At 40.1% G+C, this 23,067-nt stretch overlaps 1 protein-coding gene and 1 pseudogene across 2 annotated transcripts in view; both read right to left on the bottom strand.

Moving 5' to 3' along the window:
* Window positions 1–7,640, bottom strand: part of LOC111149008 (tec protein tyrosine kinase) — a 95,251-nt gene extending 87,611 nt beyond the window's left edge. The window contains exons 1-2 of one of the 2 annotated variants that reach the window (XM_022505884.1): window positions 7,425–7,640; window positions 6,904–7,089 (exon numbers count right to left, since the gene is read on the bottom strand). In XM_022505884.1, coding sequence (XP_022361592.1) covers window positions 6,904–7,089; window positions 7,425–7,439 — 201 coding nt within the window. In that variant the 5' untranslated portion in view covers window positions 7,440–7,640. The remainder of the gene's footprint in view (window positions 1–6,903; window positions 7,090–7,424) is intronic. The other variant, XM_022505883.1, reaches the window with a different exon arrangement.
* An 8,751-nt stretch (window positions 7,641–16,391) lies between these two features.
* Window positions 16,392–16,818, bottom strand: LOC111148849 (annotated as a pseudogene).
* Window positions 16,819–23,067: the final 6,249 nt, after the last annotated feature.

Raw genomic sequence — 23,067 nt, 5'->3', positions numbered from 1 at the left:
ATGGACACTGGGGAGGGTATGTGCTATGGTGAGTGCTGTGAAGTGTGTAAACCTGGCGATTCACAGACCTGTACCCCTGGGGATAAAAATGCATTATATGTTTGTAAAAAAATAAAAAATTAAAAAAATAAAGATGAGAGTTCCTTGTACTATTCCTCTAACTTTTCTGTAAGTTGAAACAACAGCAAAATAAAAAGTTAGCCAGAAAATTTTAGGAATCATATTTTAGCCCCTCTTCTGTCTTAAATAGGTTTCTACTTCCTAGAGAAAAAAAAAAAGTGAGTATGATTATATGAAAATAGATTAATTTGCCAAATTAAGGGCAGTGAATCATATCCTAAGATTTCAGACCTGCCTCTTGGCCTTTAACGTGACTAATGATGAGGAAACTCAGATCTAGGACAGTAGGTAAGAAAACAGATATGAATGAGAAGTGAGAGAAGAGACGCAGGAAAGGAAATTGAGGCACAAGACAAGGAGCTGATACAACCTACCCTCAGAAACAAGGAAACTCAACTGCCAATAAGAGAATGAGTTTTCAGGGTGCCTGGATGGCTCGGTGGGTTAAGCTTCTGCCTTCGGCTCAGGTCATGATCTAAGGGTCGTGGGATTGATCCCCGCATCAGGCTCCCTGCTTGGTGGGAAGCCTGCTTCTCTTTCTCCCACTCCCCCTGCTTGTGTTCCCTCTCTCACTGCATCTCTCTCTGTCAAATAAATAAATAAAATATAAATAAATCAATAAAAGCTTAAAAAAAGAAAAGATTAGTATTTGCTAGGCACTCAACACATTTTTGATGAATAAAATAGATAGTGGGATGGACAGATGAATCCTCACAGGCTATAAGAAGACCATATCGCTCCAAGTAGACGGAACAACATTAAGAAAGGCACAACATGAAAGACACAGCAGGAGCGGGAGGAAGGAAAGAGGGAAGACAAGGAAAAATGGCATCACGTACCTTGCACTGCAAGCTAAGGAGTTTTCACTTGATCCTAGAGAAGATACAAAACTATAAGTTTGAAATATCCCCATGATGGCTGCATAAATAAAATATTAAGGTCCAAGAGTAGAATCAAATAGGGCAGTAATCCATCAAGAGAATGGAGTTGGGGGGGCGCCTGGGTGGCTCAGTGGGTTAGGGCCTCTGCCTTCGGCTCAGGTCGTGATCCCAGGGTCCTGGGATCGAGCCCCGCATCGAGCTCTCTGCTCGGCGGGGAGCCTGCTTCCTCCTCTCTCTCTGCCTGTCTCTCTGCCTGCTTGTGATCTCTGTCAAATGAATAAATAAAAAAATCTTTAAAAAAAAAAAAAAGAGAGAATGGAGTTGGGAACCGCAATAAGATTGTAACTAAAGGAAGGAGAAGTCACGGCATTAGGTAGAAGACTGGATGTGTGCTGGGTTGAAATGGAAATGAGGAAGGAGGAGTTAAGAGTGTAGAGAGATGGGACACCTGGGTGGCTCAGTGGGTTAAAGCCTCTGCCTTCGGCTCAGGTCATGATCCCAGGGTCCTGGGATCGAGTCCCGCATCTGGCTCTCTGCTCAGCAGGGAGCCTGCTTCCCCCTCTCTCTCTCTGCCTGACTCTCCCTACTTGTGATCTCTGTCTGTCAAATAAATAAATAAAATCTTAAAAAAAATCATAAGTGAAAGTAGTAAATAAAAATATTCTCAAGGTGCCTGGGTAGTTGAGTTGGTTAAGCATCTGACTCTTCATTTCAGCTCAGCTCATCATGTCAGGGTCATAAGATCAAGACCCACATTGGGCTCTGTGCTCAGTGTGGAGTCAACTTGATATTCTCTCTCTCCCTCTTCCTCCAGCTCCTACCCCACTTACTCTAAACAAATAAATAAATAAAATCTTTTTTAAAAAATTCTCAAAAGCTTTAAAATAAAGCTCTGTGTTACAGACAGATACAGACAACAGATACAGATGTGTTATTAGAGAAATCTAATAGACTTTTTCCTAATATTCCCCAGAGTATCAAGGTTGTTTCAAAGATAAGCTTTAGGGCGCCTGGGTGGCTCAGTGGGTTAAACCTCTGCCTTCAGCTCAGGTCATGATCTCAGGGATCCTCCTGGGATCGAGCCCTGCATCGGGCTCTCTGCTCAGCAGGGAGTCTGCTTCCCCCCCTCTCTCTGCCTGCTTGTGATCTCCCTCTGTCTGTCAAATAAATAAATTAAATCTTTAAAAAAAAAAAAAAAGGATAAGCTTTAAAGAAATAGCCCTGCAATTCACTAGTGCATAACCTTGTACGAGTTCTTAAACTTTCTAAGCCTTGCATCACTCATTTTTTAAGTGGGGGCACTAATAAGATGTTTGTTTTGAAGAATAAAGGAAATAATGTGTGTAAAGTACTTAGCCAAGTGCCTGGCCTGTATGTAATACTCAATAATTTGTGTCACTGTTACTCCTAAAGCAGAGACAATGTCCTAAGAGACCGCTACCTGAGAAAGTCCTGCTTACCAGGCTGACCCCTGACTGGCATCTAGGAACTTGGGCTTTGAGAGGCTCCTACTCTTCCCAGCACTGATAAAAAGAGCTCATTGTGCCCCAGCTGTTTGTACAAAAAATATGGTTTACGCTGAACCCCTAGTTTCCTTCTGGAGTCTGGAAATTTGGTACATGATCGAGAGAGCGTGCCTATGTGAGCAGCTCCAACAAAACCCTTGGGTGCCAAGTCTCTAATGCACTTCCCCGGTAGACAACATTTCATAATTGTCACAATCGAATGCTAGAAGAATTGTGTACACCCTTGGAAGACTCCACTGAGAAAAGCCTCTTGCAAGCTTGTGGCCTGGTTTCCTATAGATTTGCCCCACGTGCCTCTTCCCTTTGCTAATTTAGCTCGGACTCCTTCCATAGTCACAAATCATAGCCATGAAGACAACCATATGCCAAGCACTGTGAGTTCTCCTAGTGAATTACCAAACCTGGGGACAGTCTTAGGGATGCCTGACAAAACCAGTCTCCCTACTCCTCATCTTTATAAACTATTTCCAGACTGGAGCAGTGTTATAGACAACAAATGAACCAAATTAGTAGTACCAAAGTCCAATTATAAAAAGCTCCTGGAGCTCCTGGGTGGCTCTGTCAGTTAAGCATCTGCCTTGGGCTTAGGTCATGATCCCTGGGTCCTGGCCCAGGATCCCAGCAGCCTGCTTCAATCTCTCTCTCTCTCTCTCTCTCTCTCTGTCAAATAAATAAATAAAATCTCTTCAAAAAATAAATTAAAATAAATAATATATAGTTCCTGATTTCTTAGCTAATAGTAACTATAGATTTACACACTACTTGAATTTATTTATTCCAAATCTCACCATCTAGAAATCTCTCCATTCCTTGTTTTCTCACCATTATTTAATAAATCTTTTTCCTGATTAAGCTCCAGCCCTGCTCTTCCCTGAATTCCATCTCAATTCCACATGGAGGTTTCTCTCACATGCCCGGGGGGGTCTAACCCATGTGTCATTTGTTCTCGGACCTGAGAACAAGATCACTTCCGAACCCCTCTCCCCTCATCTCCCCAACCTCCCCACCCCCAACCCCCACCCTCACCAGGTCCTGTTTCTATTTGTTATTCTGACTGAGATCAAACAACATCAATTCCTGGAAGGGCTCTTCTCAGTTCATTAGAATATGCAGAAATAATCGCTAATTGAGGGCAGTAAGAGCAAGGAGGACAAACCAAAGAATGGCCCACAGCAGAAATTAAAACACATCTTTGCCAATATCACACTTGGAAGAAACAGCTTGAGTGAATTCCTCATCTAAAACAGAATTCCTTAGCATACTTGGAAAAGCACAATAAACTATATTTAATAGAGAGAAACGCTTGTTGCCATCCTGTTGAAGAGCTGGGGTTCAGAGAACCAGAGGAGGATGCATGTCTGAGTCACATTATGATTAACTGAGAGTTTTAATAAGGCATTGATGGCACTTAATTGCCATGAAGAAACTAGGGATCACAGTGCCTAGATCAGTGAATAGCCTACCCACAGTTTTCCTTTTAAAAACAGAACTATGAACAACTAAAATAAATATCTCTAGGGCTATTTATCCCAACCCCTGAGTCCCATGGTTTTTCTGATCCACCTCTAGCTTTACATTTTTTAAAAAATATTATATTTCAAATACCTATTGATTCTTAAAAGTTACCCACCTCACAGCAATTTTGGATCACAGCTTCTAGGGCTGGGGAGATGGAAACCAGAATAACTGAAACAGGGAAGAAACACGACAGTGGGGTGCTACCGGGCTTACCTAGAAGCCAGGCAGAGAGCTGTCAGGCAGGAACTTAGCCCAGTATGGTCAGACTTTTGCTTTTACAAAAATTCAGATTTTTATTTTAAAATGCCTAACTTTCTACCATGGACAACGATTTATTTTTAACTGTGAGAGGCAAACAAATCTGTAACCGTATTTCAAGCTTAAAGTCATAAATATGTTAGCGAACGTCTGTCCCTAAGAAAAAGAACCCAGGGGGGATCATGGCAGGAGTAGGGATGAGAGCAGGATGAGGCTCACTGGGCTGACCGTCAGCCAGAAGGGAGGTGGACCCTGACACTAAGTGTCGCTAAGTTTCGGAAGCTGGGTATTTTTCTGTCCTTTACGGTTCTTTTTTATTATTATTGTTGTTGTTTTTGTTTTGTTTTGTTTTGTTGTGGCTTTTTTTTTTTTTTGGCTTTTCATTTATTTTCTTTGTTCAGTGTTCCAAGATTCATGGTTTATGCACCATACCCAGTGCTCCATGCAATATGCACCTTCCTTAATACCCACCACCAGGCTCACCCCACCCCCCACCCCCAAAACCCTCAGTTTGTTTCCAGGGTCCACAGTCTCTCAGGGTTTATCTCCCCCTCTGATTTCCCTTCACCTCTCCATCTCCCAATGTCCTCTGTGTTATTCCTTATGCTCCACAAATAAGTGAAACCATATGATACTTGACTCTCTCTGCTTGACTTATTTCACTCAACATAATCTCCTCCAATTCCGTCCATGGTGATACAAAAGTTGCATGTTCATCCTTTCTGGTTCTTATAGTGACTAAGGCTGCTCCCAGGCAAGACAGTGGGCCAGGTTCTAAAATAAAGAGGGGTCCCACTGTTCTCTTTATTCCATTTAATCTAAAACAATTAGGGCAGTTTAAACTTTGTATAGCTACCATCTTCAAAGTGACCTAACAATTGCAACATATTTCAACCGTATCCGTCCATATTTCTAAGCAGATAATATTGATTTCTGAGGCTCTTTTTGCTTAAGAAACTACCATGTTTTACTACTTTCATGGTAATATTTCTATTCTTTTCTGAGACTTACTACATTAAGTTCAATTTATAACAAATAATTACCAAATACCAAAATGTCTTGTTTTCCCTTAAAATCTATTTTAGATTTTAAAATAGTTCATATTTCTAGTCTTATCTGAAAGCCTTTTGGAACTCTGAATTTTTCAGATTTAATAATTGAAATATAGCACATATGCCATATATATACATATATACATATATATCTATATGTATATATATACATACATACACATACATACACACACACACACATACTCCCAGCAGGGACCAGGACAACCCCACATAAATAAACATATTGATATTTGTGCACACAAAAATGCCAAAAAAAAAAAAAAAAAAAAAAAGGTCACAGTGACTAGAATAAATTAAGACCAAAACCAGATTCATCTTAGGCCAAGTTTTACAACTCAAAGAGTTTTTCAAATTTGGGGTCTTCAGCATTTCAGCGATTTAGGAAGGAAGATAAAGGACTTTAGTCCTAAATTACATCAGCCTGCAGAATTCCACAAGTCACAACGACAAGCCACAACAGTAATTAACAGAGTTAAGGACAACCAGAAAGAATCAATGATGCCATTCTCTCTGAATTGGGGGAACCAAAACCCAGAGAAACCAGTGGGAGTAAGAAAACAAAAACAAAAACAAGACAAACAACTGAAAAGAATAAATCAATTTCTCAGGAAGTCACTCTAGGTAGGGGGAGGAAAAAAAAAAAAAGAATTAAATAAAACCAAACAATAAGATCACCAAAAATCCCACCGTAACCAACCAGACAACAGCATGTGGGCAAAAGGGACAACACTCTCCAGTCATTCCCTGGAATCCAAGAATATTTCTAGTAGGGAGGAGCATGGCTGGACCTGCAGGACGAGATGCTGCATTTTCAAGATATCAGGAGAAAACAAGGTTGGCCAGAGGCAACCCTACACTCACAGGCCTCCTCTAGTGGGAAAACCAGAGACTAAAACAACTGAAAAGTCAGGAGCTGGCCGCCAAGCAACACGCCCTCACTATGCCCCATGCTCACGGAAGAGCTTGTTAGAAGTTACTTCTCCCTGCTCCCATAAAAGGCACTCTGTGGTAGCTGCTTATCACAAGAAACACTGAACAGTTCTGCTTCTGGTCAGCCTCAGTAATGTGCTGGCTCCACCAAATCTCTAACCCCTTTTAAGTAATTTCCACGTAAGGATGAAGAACTATTCATATAAAGCAATGGACACAGACATAGCGTATATGGGCTAAATTTTGACACATAATACAGTCGTTTATGGGAAGGAGCCATGTGTGTACAATATACTTAATGAATTCCACAAGGACCTAAAACCGATGTGGAAATCTGTTTTCTTGAACAGATTAATTCAATAGGCTGATATAAAATGCACGCCCATATATACTACACCATAATCAAGAGACTTGCGAAGAATTTCTCACCCTATTCTAAGCTTTATCATTCAGATCCAAATGATAACAAATTATTACCTTAACTTCATTTGCCTGAAATTTATTCCATAAGATTGGGAGAGGAGGGCAGAAGGGGAACAATATTATTAAACATTATCAACATAGAAAGCAGCAAAGTAAATTTTTATTGTCTCCTACCTCTGGTCGACCTTCATAGTAGGTTAACATGGACTTTGTTAGCACAAAAAGTCTCTCTTTATAGTTTAAGGGTGATGTCTTCTTTTTCTGTTGTGATCTTTTAATAAGAATCTCTTCTAGAATAGTGTTAAAATTCATCTCGGTCTTCTGATCACTCTGTCTCCTGCCATTGAAGATCCCAGTATTCTAAAGTGAGGGGGGAAAAAAAGACAGCTGAAATAAGATGTGACATCTTAATTTTCCAAAGATGTTTTCAGGCCGAATTACCTGCATCACAGCTGGAGCTAATGAATGTTAGTCTAGCATCTGGACTGAAACTGCCCAGGGCACAGAAGCTCACCCTCTCTTCATCCCCAGGCTCATCCTGTTCCTCCATAACCCAGCATTTCACAAGAAATCTAATCAAGGTTTGCAACGATGATGAGTCACTCCTTTGTACCTCCCCCAGCATCCCATAGGTTTCTGGCACATTCTTCTGCTATCTAATTGCAGGGAAACAAATATCTCAGATGAAAAAGTACCTTCATCACCTCCATGGCTGATTGAAGCTGGTATTTAAATTGCCTCGGGACCCTCGCACCCGAGATGAATGATCACATGGGCCTGGCGGACTTGTGAACAGAATGAATTACCACAGTGGTGGGTAGGGGTCAGTCTCCAGCTCTGATAAAGATGTAATCTTGATCAAACATCCTAGTTACCACAGCCATGAGGATGTTCTCCAATGTCTACACCATGCTTCATAGTTCTCTTTCCTAGGGTTCCTGTCTCAACCACAAGAGAAAAGGAAATCCACCTGGTCACAACTAACAGACTCAGGGAAGAACCCATCTGGACAAAGTCATCAGCCCTGTATTTGGATCCCCCACACCTAAACTAAGCCTTCTAAAATTCAACAAAGTTTAACTATCTGAAAACCCAAAACTACTCAGAAAATACATGAAGATTCTTATTTGATAGAAATTGAATGGACAGCAGCCTTTTCTTCCCTGCCCTTCCCACACATGGCAGTCATTGCACATCAAATCATAGGGTAACAAAAGTCACGTAAAAAACATAAGTGGTTGGGGTGCCTGGGTGGCTCAGTGGGTTAAAGCCTCTGCCTTTGGCTCAGGTTGTGATCCCGGGGTCCTGGGATGGAGCCCCGTGTCGGGCTCTCTGCTCAGCAGGAAGCCTGCCTCTTTTCCTATCTCTCTCTGCCTGCCTCTCTGCCTACTTGTGATCTCTGTCTGTCAAATAAGTAAATATAATCTTTAAAAAAAAAAAAAAAAAAAGAACGTAAGTGGTTACCTGAGAGCAGAGCCAGAGCCTTGACACTGAATTAGCCACTAGGAATTCTACCATTTCCACACCCAAACTTGAAAGTTGAAAGAATCCCTGCATCTCCCTATTACTGATCTGTCATATCCAGTCAGGACCCCCATTTCTGTAAGATTACTTCACAACAGCTTAACCTCTGTGTGTAAGTTCCTTCATTTACAAAACATGGAGATAAATACCCCCAAGGTTATTTTGAGGTTTAATGAGATGTGGGAAAGAACTTGCTTATTATGAAAACCCTATACAAATGTTTACTATCATTATTTTTTTTTAATTCCACTGCCTTTTTCCTAGTTTAAATCCTTACCATCTGGACCATGCTAGCAGCTCTCCAACTGCTTTTTCTTTCCACAGGTTCTTGCCTCATTTTGTTCAAACAACACACTCCTCATTCCCATTGAATCAATCGTCAAAAGATACCACCTTGCATCATACCATTTCATTCACCAGAAATCCCGAATGTCTCCTCAAAACTTCCCTGCCACCTGCAGGAAAAAGTCAAAATTCCAATAATAACACCAGGCAATCACAATCTGGCTATAACCTATCAACCAATCTTTGCTTCCAATGCTCTTCAAATAGTCCATACCCAGCCAGAATAGTTGATATGAAAAATCCACTAGCTCAAAACTTACCTCCTTAATGAAGTCTTTCCTGATGACTCCAATTAATTAAATGCCTTCCAATTCATGCACCCATGATCTCTACATCACTCATCATAGAACTTATCATAGTCTTCCACATTCTATAGCAATTAATATACAGTTTTTAACTTTCACCTAGTTTTAAAGCTTCTAAGGAAAAAGATCTCAACCGTATGTGCACATTAAAATCACCTATGGAGGGGCACCTGGGTGGCAGTCGGTTGCACTTCCTTCCCACTCTAGGATTTGGCTTAGGTCATGATCTCAGGGTCATGAGATCAAGCTCTGCAACCAGCTCCGCACTGAGCAAGGAGTCTGCTTAAGACTCTTTCTCCCTAGGGGCATCTGGGTGGCTCAGCTGGTTAAGCAGCTGACTTTGGCTCAGGTCATGATCCCAGGGTCCTGGGGTGGAGCCCTCCATTGAACTCTCTGCTCAGTGGGGAGCCTGCTTCTCCCTCTCCCTCTGCCTCTGCTCAAGTTCTCTCTTTCTCAAATAAATAAAATCCTTAAAAAAAAAAAAAGATTCTCTCTTCCTAATACAAATCAAAACCAGAGTGAGATACCACATCAGTCAGAACGACTAAAATTAACAAATCAGGAAATGACAGATGTTGGCAAGGATGTGGAGAAAGGGGAACCCTCCTACACTGTTGGTGGGAATGCAAGCTGGTGCAGCCGCTCTGGAAAACTGTATGGAGGCTCCCCCAAAAGTTGAAAATAGAGCTACCCTACAACCCAGCAATCGCACTACTGGTTATTTACCCCGAAGATACAAATGTAGTGATCCAAAGGGGCACCTGCACCCAAATGTTTATAGCAGCAATGTCCACAATAGCCAAACTATGGAAAGAGCCCAGATGTCCATCAATAGGTGAATGGATAAAGAAGATGTGGTATATATAAACACAAACACACACACACACACACACACACACACACACACACACACACACACACAAAGTGAGGAATGGATCCAATTTTATCATTTTCTCTATGTCTATCCGACCATTCCAACACCACTTATGGAAAAGCCCATCCATCAGTGAGTAAGCCCCACTGATTTCAGATGCCTCCCTTATTATACACCATGTTTGTATACACGATTAGGTCTATTTCTGATTTTTCTGTTAGATATATGCCTAGGTATTCATAGAAGGTATCTTTTTTCCCATTATGTGTGTTAACTGGTTATCATATTAATAAACAAAGTTATTGTCGTGGGTGTTAAATTAGTATTCTGCTATCTTTCTAAATTCCTAAATTTTATAGAAATTTTTCCATAGTTTTTCCAGATACACAAGCTTATCAAATGCAAGTAGAGATTGTGTTACCTTCTTAATTTTCAACTCTCATTTTCTCTTGCCTGGTTGAGTTGACTAATTCGGTATAATAATAAATATTAGTAGAAGCAGTGGAATCTTTGTTTTGCTCCTAAATTTAGGGGGAATAATTTTGGTATTTCTACATGGACTAACATGATAAGTGCTGGCTTTTGAACTACATACATATGCTCACATACCCATACATATGTTTAGAAAGTATCCATATACCTTAATGAGTGGTCTTATGATGAACGGATGTTGACTTTCACATGACTTTTTTGTTAAGATCTATTAATATGATAAATTCTATTAATGGACTTAAATATTGAACCATACCCTAGAAATTTTATTCTTTTTGATGTAATTTATTTAAGACTTTATTTATATGACAGGGACGCCTGGGTGGCCAATCGTTAAGCATCTGCCTTTGGCTCAGGTCATGATCCCAGTGTCCTGGGATCGAGCCCCACATCAGGCTCCCTGCTTGGTGGGAAGCCTGCTTCTCCCTCTCCCACTCCCCCTGCTTGTGTTTCCTCTCTCACTGTCTCTCTCTCTGTGTCAAATAAATAAATAAAATCTTTTTTTAAAAAAAGGTTTTTTTATATGACAGAGATAGAGAGAACATAAGCAGGGGGAGCAGCAAAGCAGGCTCCCAAGCTTGAACAGGGAGCCTGATACCAGACTCAATCCCAGGACCCTGGGATCATGACCTGAGCTGAAGACAGCCACTTCAACTAAGCCACCCAGGCACCCTCTTTTTTTTTTTTTTTTTTTAAATAAACACATAATGTATTATTAGCCCCAGGGGTACATGTCTGTGAATCGCCAGGTTTACACACTTCACAGCACTCACCATAGCACATACCCTCCCCAAAGTCCACAACCCCACCACCCTCTCCCTACCCGCCTGCGCCCAGCCCTCCTCAGTTTGTTTTGTGACATTAGGAGTCTCTTATGGCTTGTCTCCCTCCCAATCCCATCTTGTTTCATTTATTCTTTTCCTACCCCCTAACCCCCCCATGTTGCATCTCCACTTCCTCATATCAGGGAGATCATATGATAGTTGTCTTTCACTGATTGACTTATTTCACTCAGCATAATACCCTCTAGTTCCATCTACATTGTGGCAAATGGCAAGATTTCATTTCTTTTGATGGCTGCATAGTATTCCATTGTATATATATATATACCACCTCTTCTTTATCCATTCACCTGTTGACAGACATTTGGGCTCTTTCCATAGTTCGGCTATTGTGGACATTGCTGCTATAAACATTCGGGTGCACGCGCCCCTTCGAATCACTACATTTGAATCTTTAGGGTAAATACCCAGTAGTGCAATTGCTGGGTCGTAAGGTAGCTCTATTTTCAACTTTTTGAGGAACCTCCATGCTGTTTTCCAGAGTGGTTGCACCAGCTTGCATTCCCACCAACACTGTAGGTGGGAAGTTCCCCTTCTCCGCATCCTCGCCAGCATCTGTCATTTCCTGACTTGTTAATTTCAGCCATTCTGACTGGTGTGAGGTGGTATCTCATTGTGGTTTTGATTTGTATTTCCCTGAAGGCACCCTCTTTTTAATGGAATTTAAATGTGATTATTTTCTTCATGTCTCTGATAGTTTTTTATTAGTGTGTAGAAATGCAACAGATTTTTTTTGTATTGATTTTGTGTCCTACAGTTTTATTTTATTCATTTATTAGTTGTAACAGTTTTTTTTAAGGACTCTAGAGTTTTTTGTATATAATGTCATGTCACCTACAAATAGTGATAGTTTTACCCCTTCCTTCCCAATCTGCATGTCTTTTATTTCTTCTTCTTACCTAATTGTTCTGGCTAGGACTTCCACTACTATGTTGAGTAATACTGGTGACAGTGGACATCGTTGCCTTGTTCCTGATCTTAAACAAAAAGATTTTAGCTTTTAACTACTGAGTATAATGCTAGCTGTAGGCTTGTCATATATGGCCTTTACTATGCTGAGATTTATTCCTCTTATATCTGCTTTGTTGAGAGGGCTTTTTGTTTTGTTTTGTTTTGTTTTTATTTATTCAAGAGAGAGAGAGCACAAGCTTGAATGTGGGGAGGGGTGGTGCGAGAGGGATAAGCAGACTCCCCACTGAGCAGGGAGCCCAACACAGGGCTCAATCCCAGGACCCTGAGATCATGACTTGAGCTGAAGGCAGACACATAACCAACTGAGCCATCCAGGTGTCCCCTTGAGACTTTTTGTCATAAATGGAATTTGAATTTTGCCACATGCCTTTTGTGCATCTATTGAGATAATCATAGGATTTTTATCCATCATTTTGTTAATGTGGCCTATCATCCTGACTGACTTGCAGATGTTGAGCCACTTTGAATCCCTAGCATACATTCCCCTTGATCATAGCATATAATACTTTTAACATATTGTTAAATTGAGCATACTGACATTTTGTTGAGGACTTTTACATCTATGCTCATGAGGGATATTGCCCTGTAATTTTCTTGTGATATTCTTGTCTGGTTTTGGTATCAGGGTAATGTGGGCCTCATAAAATGAGTTTGGAAGAGTTTCCTCCTCTTCTATTTCTTGGAAGAGTTTGAGAAGGATTGGTACTAATTCTCCTCTGAGTATTTGGTAAAATTCACCAGTAAAGCCAACTAGTCCTGGGCTTTTGTTTGTTGATAAGTTTTTGATTACTGATTCAATCTCCTTGCTGGTAATTGGTCTGTTCAGATTTTCTATTTCATCATGATTCATTCTTGGTACAGTGTGTGTTTCTAGGAATTTATTAATTTCTTCTAAGTTGTTCAATTTGATGGTATATAATTGTTCACAGTAGTTTCTTATGATACTCTGTATTTCTGTGGTGTCAGTTATTAACAGTTCTTTTGTTTCTCATCTTATTTCTTTGAGCCTTCTTTTTTCTTAATGAGTTTAGCTAAAGTTTTGTTGATTTTGTTTTCAAAGAACCAGCTCTTAACTCCACTGATCTTTTCTATTGTTTTTTAGTCCTTTTTCTTTTATTTCTGCTGTAATCTTTGCTATTTTCTTCCTTCTTCTAACTTTGGACTTCATTTGTTCTTCATTTTTTAGTTCTTTAAGGTATATAGTAGGCTGTTTCTTTTATACCTTTCTGGTTTCTTGAAGTATACAATTATCACTATGTATTCCTTCTCAGAACTTTTTGGGTTGCATTCCATAAATTTTGGTATGTTACATTTTTATTTTCATTTGCTTCAACGTATTTTTTTCTCTTTTGACTTTTTTCTTTGACACATTGATAGTTCAGTAGCCTGTTGTTTAATCTCCTTATATTTGTGAAATTTCCAGTTTTCTTCACATAACTGATACTACTTTCCTACCACTGTGAGCAGAAAAGATGCTTGATATGATTTAAATTCTCTTACATTTATTTGGACTTGTTTCTACCATATGATCTATCCCAGAAAAAAACTTCTCCAAGAAAATTGCTTGTATACTCATCTGGAGCCCCAGTTTTTGCAACTGCTGCCCAAACGACACCTCCAGATAGCCTGGTTCTGATGGACAGTGGGCCTTATGCTCATGGTCCAATAGGACTGTGTATATTTACATACTTTTGAAAGCTGTTGTCCCTTGAGCTCTCTTCACTTTTTTTTTTTTTTAAGATTTTATTTTTTTATTTATTTGACAGAGAGAGATCACAAGTAGGCAGAGAGGCAGGCAGAGAGAGAGGGAAGCAGGCTCCTCGCAGAGCGGAAAGCCCGATGCGGGGCTCGATCCCAGGACCCTGAGATCATGACCTGAGCCGAAGGCAGAGGCTTTAACCCACTGAGCCACCCAGGCGCCCCTCTCTTCACTTTTTTAAATACTTTTTTCCTTTTGGTTGCTCTGATAAGGTAACTTCTACTGCCTTGTCTTTGAGTTCACTTATGTTTTCTTCTGCTTCATCTAGTCTGCCGTTGAATCGCTCTAGCGTATTTCTCAGTTCAGTTATTGTATTATTCAGCTCCATGACTTCCACTTGATTTTTTTGTATATTTCCTATCTCTTTATTGAAGTTCTCACTGGGTTCATCCATTCTTCTCCCAGTTTAATGAACATCTTTATAACCATTACTTTCAACTCTTTATCAGGTAAATTACTTATTTCTATTTTATTAAGGCTTTTTCCCTTAGGTTTTATTTTGTTTTTTAATTGGGAACATATTCCTCTCTTTCTTTTTTGTGACCCTCTGTTTTGTTTCTGTGCAGTAGGTGAAATGTCCACCTTTCCTAGGTCTAAAGGAGTGGTGTCATGTAGGACATGAACTTTGTCTTTTAACCTTGTTCTAGATCTTGTTTGTGGTTGTTCAAGCAGACTATTATATTTTTAATAGCTCCCAGTGGTTGACGGTGTGCCAAGACTTGTCAGTATCCCAAAGAGGAAGAGAATCTCAGCACCAAGATTTAGGCTGATTGGAAGTTAGACTCATAGACAACAGCTTTCAAAAGTACGCAAATATACACAGTCCTAGTCAAATAGACTAACACTCACATTGTAGGGATCCCAGAAGAGAGAGAGAGAAAGGGGCAGAATCTTATTTAAAGAAATAATGGCTGAAAACTTCCCTAATACGAGAAGTGTAACTGGCATCCAGAGCCAGGAAGACCAAAGTTCAATAAGATAAGCCCAAAGAGACCCAAACCAAAATAAATTATAATTAAAATATCACAAGTTAAAGATGTGATGTGAATTCTGTCTATCTAAAAGCAGCAAGGAAGAAAAATTTTTTTTCTGTTACATACAAGGGAAGTCCAATGAGACTATTAGATTTTTCAGCAGAAACTTTATAGTCCATAGGAGAATGGTACAAAAAAAATCAGAGAGCTGAAAGAAAAAACTTCCAACCAAGAATATTTCACCCAACAAAGTCATTCAGAATTAAAAGAGAGACAGAGTTTTTCACACAAGCGAAAGCCAAATGAATTCATCACCACTGAACTGGCCTTAGAAGAAATGTGGGGTTTTTTTTTTAATTATTTATTTGAGAGAGAGAGAGAGAGAGTGCAAGGGGAAGGGCAGAGGAAGAGGGAGAGAGAGAATCTCAAACAGACTCCTCATAGAGTACACAGCCCAAAGTGGGGCTTTATCCCAGGACCCTGAGATCAAGACCTGAGCTGAAATCAAGAGTTAGCTGCTCAAATGACTAAGCCACCCAGGCATCCCATGGTCTTACAAGAAATGTTACAGGAACATCTTTGAGCTGAAAAGAAAGGGTAGTAATTAGGAACAAGAAAACATGAAAGAATAAATCTCAATGGAAAGGTAAATATATAGTAAAGGTAGTGGGCTAATCACTGACAAATATAGTATGAAGATTTAAAAACAACAGTAGTAAAAATAACTATGACTACAACTATTAGTAAGGGATACATAAGATTAAAGGAGTAAAATGACACATCAAAAACATAAAGCATGGGTGGAGAGTAAAAATGTAGAGTTTTAGAATGTGATCAAATAAGTTGTTATCAACTTACAACATATAAGTTGTTATATATATAAGGCTCATGATAATCACATGCAAAAACCCATAGTAAATACATAAAAGATAGAGACAAAGGAACTTAAGTATACCATTAAAGAAAGTCATCAAATAACAGAGAGCAAGATTAGAAAAAAGGAACAGAAAAGGAACTACAAAAACAGCCAGCAAACAATTAACAAAATGGCAATAAGTATGTATCTATCAAGAATTACTTTAAATGTAAACAAACTAAATTCTCCAATCAAAAGACCACAGTGACAGGGGTGCCTGGGTGGCTCAGTGGATTAAAGCCTCTGCCTTCCGCTTGGGTCGTGGTCCCGGGGTTCTGGGATCAAGCCCCGCGTCGGGCTCTCTGCTCAGCGGCAAGCCTGCCTCCCCTCTCTCACTCTGCCTGCCTCTCTGCCTACCTGTGATCTCTCTCTGTCAAATAAATAAACAAAATCTTTAAAAAAAAAAAAAAGACCACAGTGACTATATGGATTAAAAAAACAAGTCCTTTCTATATGGTGCTTATAAGAGACTCACATTTGGCTTTTTTTCTTTTTGTTTTTTTTCAGTTTATTGCATGAAGTTACACTAGTCCAAGTTAAAAGCAGATCCCAAATGGTTACGTTATACAAGCTGTGAGGTTTTTAAATTTGTGACAAGAGACAGAAGGGAAATTCTACTCATTTCAGGGAAATTCTACTCATTTCAAGGAAATCCTCATTTAAGCTTCAGTGAGCCAAAAGCACTTAAAACTATGAACCTTCAGTTGGTCATCCTCAGCCAGTTCAATCTCTCTGGATTGGCGTATGTTCTTACACTGGTCACCCTGTAGCTAAATTACTTCTCCATATTCTGGATGCTCAACTACGTACCATTACAAGCAGATTTCTTCTTGAATGCTTTCATAGTTTCTTTTTATCATGATCATCAGCCATCCCTTGGATAGTAGTAAGGGTCTTCCTGCTGCTTCTCTGTTGAATTCTTATATGGATAAAATCCTCTGTGCCAGCAGGAAGCAGATTATCACCCTTACTTGCATCATCAAAGGGGTCGAAATAAGGGAGGTTCCAGATAGCAGACACAAGATAAGATTCCTTTTCCTGGGTGGAAATGGCCTGTGGAAGGTGGTGGCAGGAGATGGCAGGCATGGGAGGAGCATCAGGAAGCAAGTGGGCTTGAGGAGAAGGCCACTGAGTTCTTGGAAGTGGCTCAGTGACTGGAGCCAAGGGACTGACTCACTTTAGATGTAAAGACACAGGAGTAGTTGGATGGCTCAGTCCTTAGGCATCCACCTTTGGCTCTGGTCATGATCCCAGGGTCCTGGGATCGAACCCCACACTGGACTCCCTGCTTGGCTGGGGGCCTGCTTCTCCTTCTCCCACTCCCCCTGCCTATGTTCCCTCTCTCACTGTGTCTCTCTCTGTCAAATAAATAAAATCTTTAAAAAAAAAAAAAAAAGACACAAACAGACTGAAAATGAAGGGATAGAAAAAGATTCACAAATTGAAAACCAAAAGAATGTTAGAATAGCCATACTTACTTCAGAAAAAATAGACTTTAAAACAAAGACTATAATAAGAATCAAAGAAGGGCATTAAGTGATGATAAAGGGGTCATTCCAACAAGAGGCTACAACATTTATAAATACTCATGTACCCAACATAGGAGCACCTAAATATACAAAGCAAATATTAACAGACTTAAAGTAGAAATATACAGAAATACAGTAATAGTAGGGGTCTTTAATACCCCCACTTGCATCAATGGATAGAACATCCAGACGGAAAATCAATAAGTAAATATCAGCCTTAAATGACACGTTAGACCAGATGGACTTAACAAATAATTTTTTTTTTTTTTTTTTTTTAGTTTGTCAAAGAGAGAAAGACAGTGTGCCCAAGCAGGGGGAGCAGCAGGCAGAGGGAGAAGCAGGCTCCAGGGAGCCTGACACAGGACTCCCAGAACCCTGGGATCATGACCTGAGCTGAAGGCAGACACTTAACTAACTAAGCCACCCAGGCATCTTGTGTTAACAGATATTTACAGAACATTCCATCCAAAAGCACCAGAATACACATTCTTCTCAATGTGCACACAGAACTTTCTCAACATTGCTATTTGGGGTGTTGAAAAACTTTGGAACTAGAGAGTGGTGATTACAGCCCAACATGATGAACGCACTTACTGTCACTGAATTGTACAGTTTAAAATGGTTACCATGGTAAATTTCATCTGTAATTTACTACCAAAAAAAAAAAAAAAAAAAAAGCATTAGGAGAATTAAAAGACATGCCACAAAGCGCAAACAAGTATTTGCAAAACATATACAAACAACAAGTTTGATTCAGAATGTATATGTTATAGCTTTTAAAAATAAATAAGAAAGGGTAGAAAACCTAATTGAAAAAAGGAGAAAACATATCCAAAAGGACACTTCAACAGAGAGTAAATGCCAGTGGACCCTTATAATATGCAGACTTGTTCATCCTCTATAGTAATCAGAGAAGTGCAGGTTGAAAAAACAGTGAAACACCACTGTCCGCACACCAGACCATGGCTGCTCAGAGACAGGGGTGAGGCTCAGGGCTGAGAACAGGGAAGCTTCAAAGTCTGACCAGAAAGTAGGGAGGGGAGGGTCTCCTCTTCCCCATAGCCAACAACCACTGCCAATATATGTGGACATTTCATAACTATTTTCAGATCTGAGAATCATATGTGGTCATGAAAAACATTTTGGTGAATTATTCATATAAATCCAATTTCCTCATTTTAAGGTAGAAACTGGGGCAGTGGCTGGATTAACGACCTTCCTGAGGTCAAACTGGCTAGCAGAGCCAAAACTCGACCTTTAACCTTCTCCCTGCCATTTCATGTTCCTCTGTGCCCCTGTGTCTTGATGTGAAAGGGCCAAATTTTGTCACTAGCCACTTATAACCCTCTAACCCTCTAAAATCTTCCTCTCTCATTAAAAAAAAAAAATCCAAGTCTTTTCCGTGGCCCACAAAGCCATCCATGTGTGATCTTGCCCAGGTCTTTGGCCTCCTCCCCCACCACACCCTCCTCACCCTTCCCCCCAACCCATGTCCATTTCAGCCCCTCAGCCCCTCTACTGTTCCGGGATAAGGAAGCACCGGATGTCCCTCTCGAGATCTTGCATTCCTGGCTTCCCCCCAACCCCAGGGTTTCCAGAGGGCCTGCCTCACTCTTCTTAAGATCTCCATCCCCCCACAACATCACCTACCAAAGAAAACAAAAACAAGCAGACAAACCAAACAAACAAACAAACAAACAAGCATGCAAGGCCCCACTCCTCCCATCCTGCTTTGCTTTCCTTCAGGTGGGAGATATGTATTGGCTTATCTGTACACTGTCTATCTTTTTCCTCTAAAATGTAAGTCCGTGAGAACAAGACACTTGCTTTCTATACTTTTTGGTGTCCTTAGAGCCCAGAACAGTATCTGCCACAAATAGGAATTTAAAATGTTTTTGTTAAGTTTATTGATTCAAGTAAAAAGTTGGGTTTTCCTTTTTTGTTTATTTTGGGGGGGGGCTGGCTAGAAAGCTAGAGTAGAGGGGTCTAGGGAACTTCCAGTCAATAATGAGGTTCAAACCTCATTATTCCGCCAATTGGTAGTGATTATGAATTACAAATCTAGATTTCTCTGCTTTTAAATTTTCTATTTCAGTCGATTCAGAAAGTTCATGGTGACTGGTTATGTACGTTCTTCTACCATCCCCCATGAACACTTCCCTTCAGCACGCACAGTTTAGAACGTGCTCAGCAAAGAGATATTTAACCCCACCCTTCTGTATATTCCTATTTTGAATTTAAAATGCTTTTATTTTTGTTAACTTTTTAAAAATTGCTTTCTTCTGAGGATTTGGATTAAATTTAATAGAAAAATAACACTTGGTAGCAAAGCTGACAAGAGAAAGTTGGGCCACTATGTCATATTTAGAAATTGCCCAGTATACTGGTCAGTTACACAACAGATTTGTAAAGATCAAGACCTTGATTACATATTAACAGTTCCTAATTAAAACAAACGCACTATGAAAACCTATTCACCAGAGTAACTCTAACCATAAAACACTCGGGAATTCATTTAACACAAAAAGTATGGTACTTTTATTTTATTTTATTTAAAGATTTTATTTATTTATTTGACAGAGAGAGAGCTCACAAGTCGGCAGAGAGGCAGGCAGAGAGAGAGGAGGAAGCAGGCTCCCTGCCGAGCAGAGAGCCCATTGTGGGGCTTGATCCCAGGGCCCTGGGATCATGACCTGAGCCGAAGGCAGAGGCTTTAACCCACTGAGCCACTCAGGTGCCCCAGTATGGTACTTTTAAAACCAACTCTGAAAGTATGAAAGAGAAATAAACAACAGAAGTAGACACCCATCTTTTTGCCCTTGAAAGGAAGACTTTTAAGAACATAAGCCAATTAGAAATGTGCTTGTTTCTTAGGTATTGTGCAGCAGAGATGTCTGTGGGTATCTCACTGGCAGAATTTATAGATATCGTCAGATATTAGAACAAATCAAGTCTTCTGTGCTCTGCAGAAACAGATCCAGGTTTTGAGCAGCCAGAAGCTTATGCACTTTAAGAAGAAGGCTCTCTTTCTTTTAAGTGCAAAATTATAAATACAAAACTGCGAGGGTCCTTCCAGGAACCTGAGAAAGGGCCCTGGAATTAAATCACTAATGCTTACTTTTCTTTCTCTTCTTAGAAGACCCACCTCTGGTGTCGGAAGACACCAAAGTGAAGGAACAAAAGGAACAGTACATTTCCCACAACCAGTACGCTGCCACGTGCCCCAGTGACAAGCGTCCAGAGGAAAACATTCACAGCAGAGGGTCCCCGATAAGAGTTCTACCAACACAGGCTCTGCGACGCCTGGAATGTTAAACAGCCCTACTCGGAGGCACACATTTCTGCCACTTACCGCAACCTCAAAATGCAACTGACTGCTGGCAACAGAGATCAATTTAGAGAGCGGATCCCCTGTGATCCTAGGGTATCACAACAATGTGATCTGCTATGCTTATTGCAACAATGTCTAGATCTGGGAAAAGCCAGATGCAGGAGCGAACACCCTGAGACGCATACAAAAAAAGACAAAAGTGTGTGACCATGTGACGTAGCTCGTGTGTATAGCCATTAGAGCAAGTGCTGGCGATGATATGGCACTTACTGTATGCCAGGAGCTGTCCTGACCACTCACACACTTGGTGATCCGCTCACTCCTCATCAACACCTGTGAGGGCGGTACTTCTTTCTCCCCAGTTAGGAAATGGGGAAAATGAGGCATAGAGGTTAGGTAACTTGTCCACGGTCATGCAGCTAGAAAGGTAACAAATTTAGGATTTGAACTCAGGTCATCTGGCTCCAGGGTCCATAGTCTTAGTCTCCTACTCTCTAACACACAGAAATTCTGTTAATTTGGAAATGGGCTGTAGAAATGACTGCAGTTCCCTATAATCGAGAGGGAACAGAAAATTGCTGATTAACAATTCCAGAACCTCAGGAAATATGCGATTTCATCCAGTGGATGTTGGTTTTGTTTCCTGACACCTATTTCAGTCACAAACTCTATCCTTAGAAAGTGATTCAATGTGACATCTGAAAATAAAGGAATGACCCTGTTTTTTAAAAAAATCTGAATTTTTACTTACTGGATCTTTAACATAAAGCTACTCATCTTTTCCTAAGAAAATTCAAATCTCTACCATTTATTTTGATGATGTACTATAATCAATCCTAGTCAGGGCTGAATTAACCTAAAAATCTGTTTACTCTTGTAAAAAATGTTTAAAAACAGACTTAATAATACATTTTAGAAGATTTATAGGGGGTCCTTTTCAGCTGTGACACTCGTCTGGCCTGTTGGGATTGTAAGTTCACGTTGAATTGAGTTTCTTGTGAGTTTTTTCTGGGAAGAATGATTTCAAGTATTTCTAAAAAGAACTATTTAACCAAACCCACTTAAAAATTCTTAAGAGTTACTATCTAAGTATAACCTTTTTCAACCTCTTTTTTTTTTTTAAGATTTTATTTACTTATTTGACAGACAGAGATCACAAGTAGGCAGAGAGGCAGGCAGAGAGAGAGGAAGGGAAGCAGGCTCCCTGTGGAGCAGAGAGCCCGATGTGGGCTTGATCCCAGGACACTGGGATCATGACCCAAGCCGAAGGCTGAAGCTTTAACCCACTGAGCCACCCAGTGGCTCTTTCATATAACCTCTTTCATATAACCACTTCCAGAAATATTTTCTTCTCTGAGGTCTCTCTTCCACAAAACAAATTTACTTGCATGCGTAGGGCTCCCACCACCTCCCAGGGCGGGCAGTGAGGAAGAAAGAAACACAAACCAACAATGTGAAAAGAACTCCCTCTTCAAGGTCTTCTACATAAAGCCAAAGCAGGGAAGGAGGAAGGAAACTATGCATACAGGTGGTCAGTGGAGTTATGTTTAAGGAAGTCCCCCTTTGCGGTCAGTAGCACAGTGCGGTTTAACAGATAGCAGCATGTCAGCCAGAAAGATAAGACATCTTGGTTCACCTACTCAAATGGGATGTTAATTCAGAGAAGGCAGCCTGACTTTGTCCCCCCATTTCTTCACTTGTAAAATAAATGGTGGATAAACGTGTTAGTTACCAACAGATACACTTTATGGAGATGCTACAGAAAACAGAACATTGCAAGCAGGCTTGCAAAACCCTGGTACTTTCGTGAAATCTAAATGAAGTAAAATTGAAGAACAGAAGGAAACCCTGAAATCCTGTATGTGCAACTACCCCACTGACACGTGGAAACCCAAGGGCAACTGAAGTTCAAGGGTCATAGGTGAGGAGGGCATACAACAGTGGAGCATGGAGGATGGGAACTCCCGCTCCACAGCAGGGCAGATGCACCGTAAGAAAGTCTGTCATCACGAACCCACAGAAGTAGAACTAGAGCTTAATGAGACTGTGAGCCACACAAAACCAGAATCAGGCATCTTTTAATTCCTCCATCTCTAGCATTACTATACATACTCAGGAAGTCTTTGTGCTACAATTAATGAATGAACTAAAACAGGTGATGTGAGGCCCACATGACAAATAAAAGTGTATGGACTTATGGCCCCTCTTCTGCCAGGAAATATATAAATAACATATTAAATATATTTAACAAATCTATAATTCTTCATGATTTATAAATTCTATAACTTATATAATTCTATATATAATTTATAAATATACTTGTATATATGATTTATATAGTCCTCTAAAATGAGAGAAATTCAGGTTATAATCTCACGAGCAAGGAATTATATCCACCCATGTACCTTTTGTCATGGCAAGAAAAATTAAGGAACAGCTATACTTATGTGGTTATATGGCATAAAGATAGAATGG

This window comes from Enhydra lutris, unplaced genomic scaffold, assembly GCF_002288905.1.
Source record: "Enhydra lutris kenyoni isolate GAN:26980312 unplaced genomic scaffold, ASM228890v2 scaffoldscaffold21, whole genome shotgun sequence".
Taxonomy (NCBI): domain Eukaryota; kingdom Metazoa; phylum Chordata; class Mammalia; order Carnivora; family Mustelidae; genus Enhydra; species Enhydra lutris.
This window is presented reverse-complemented; position numbering and strand designations above follow the sequence as displayed.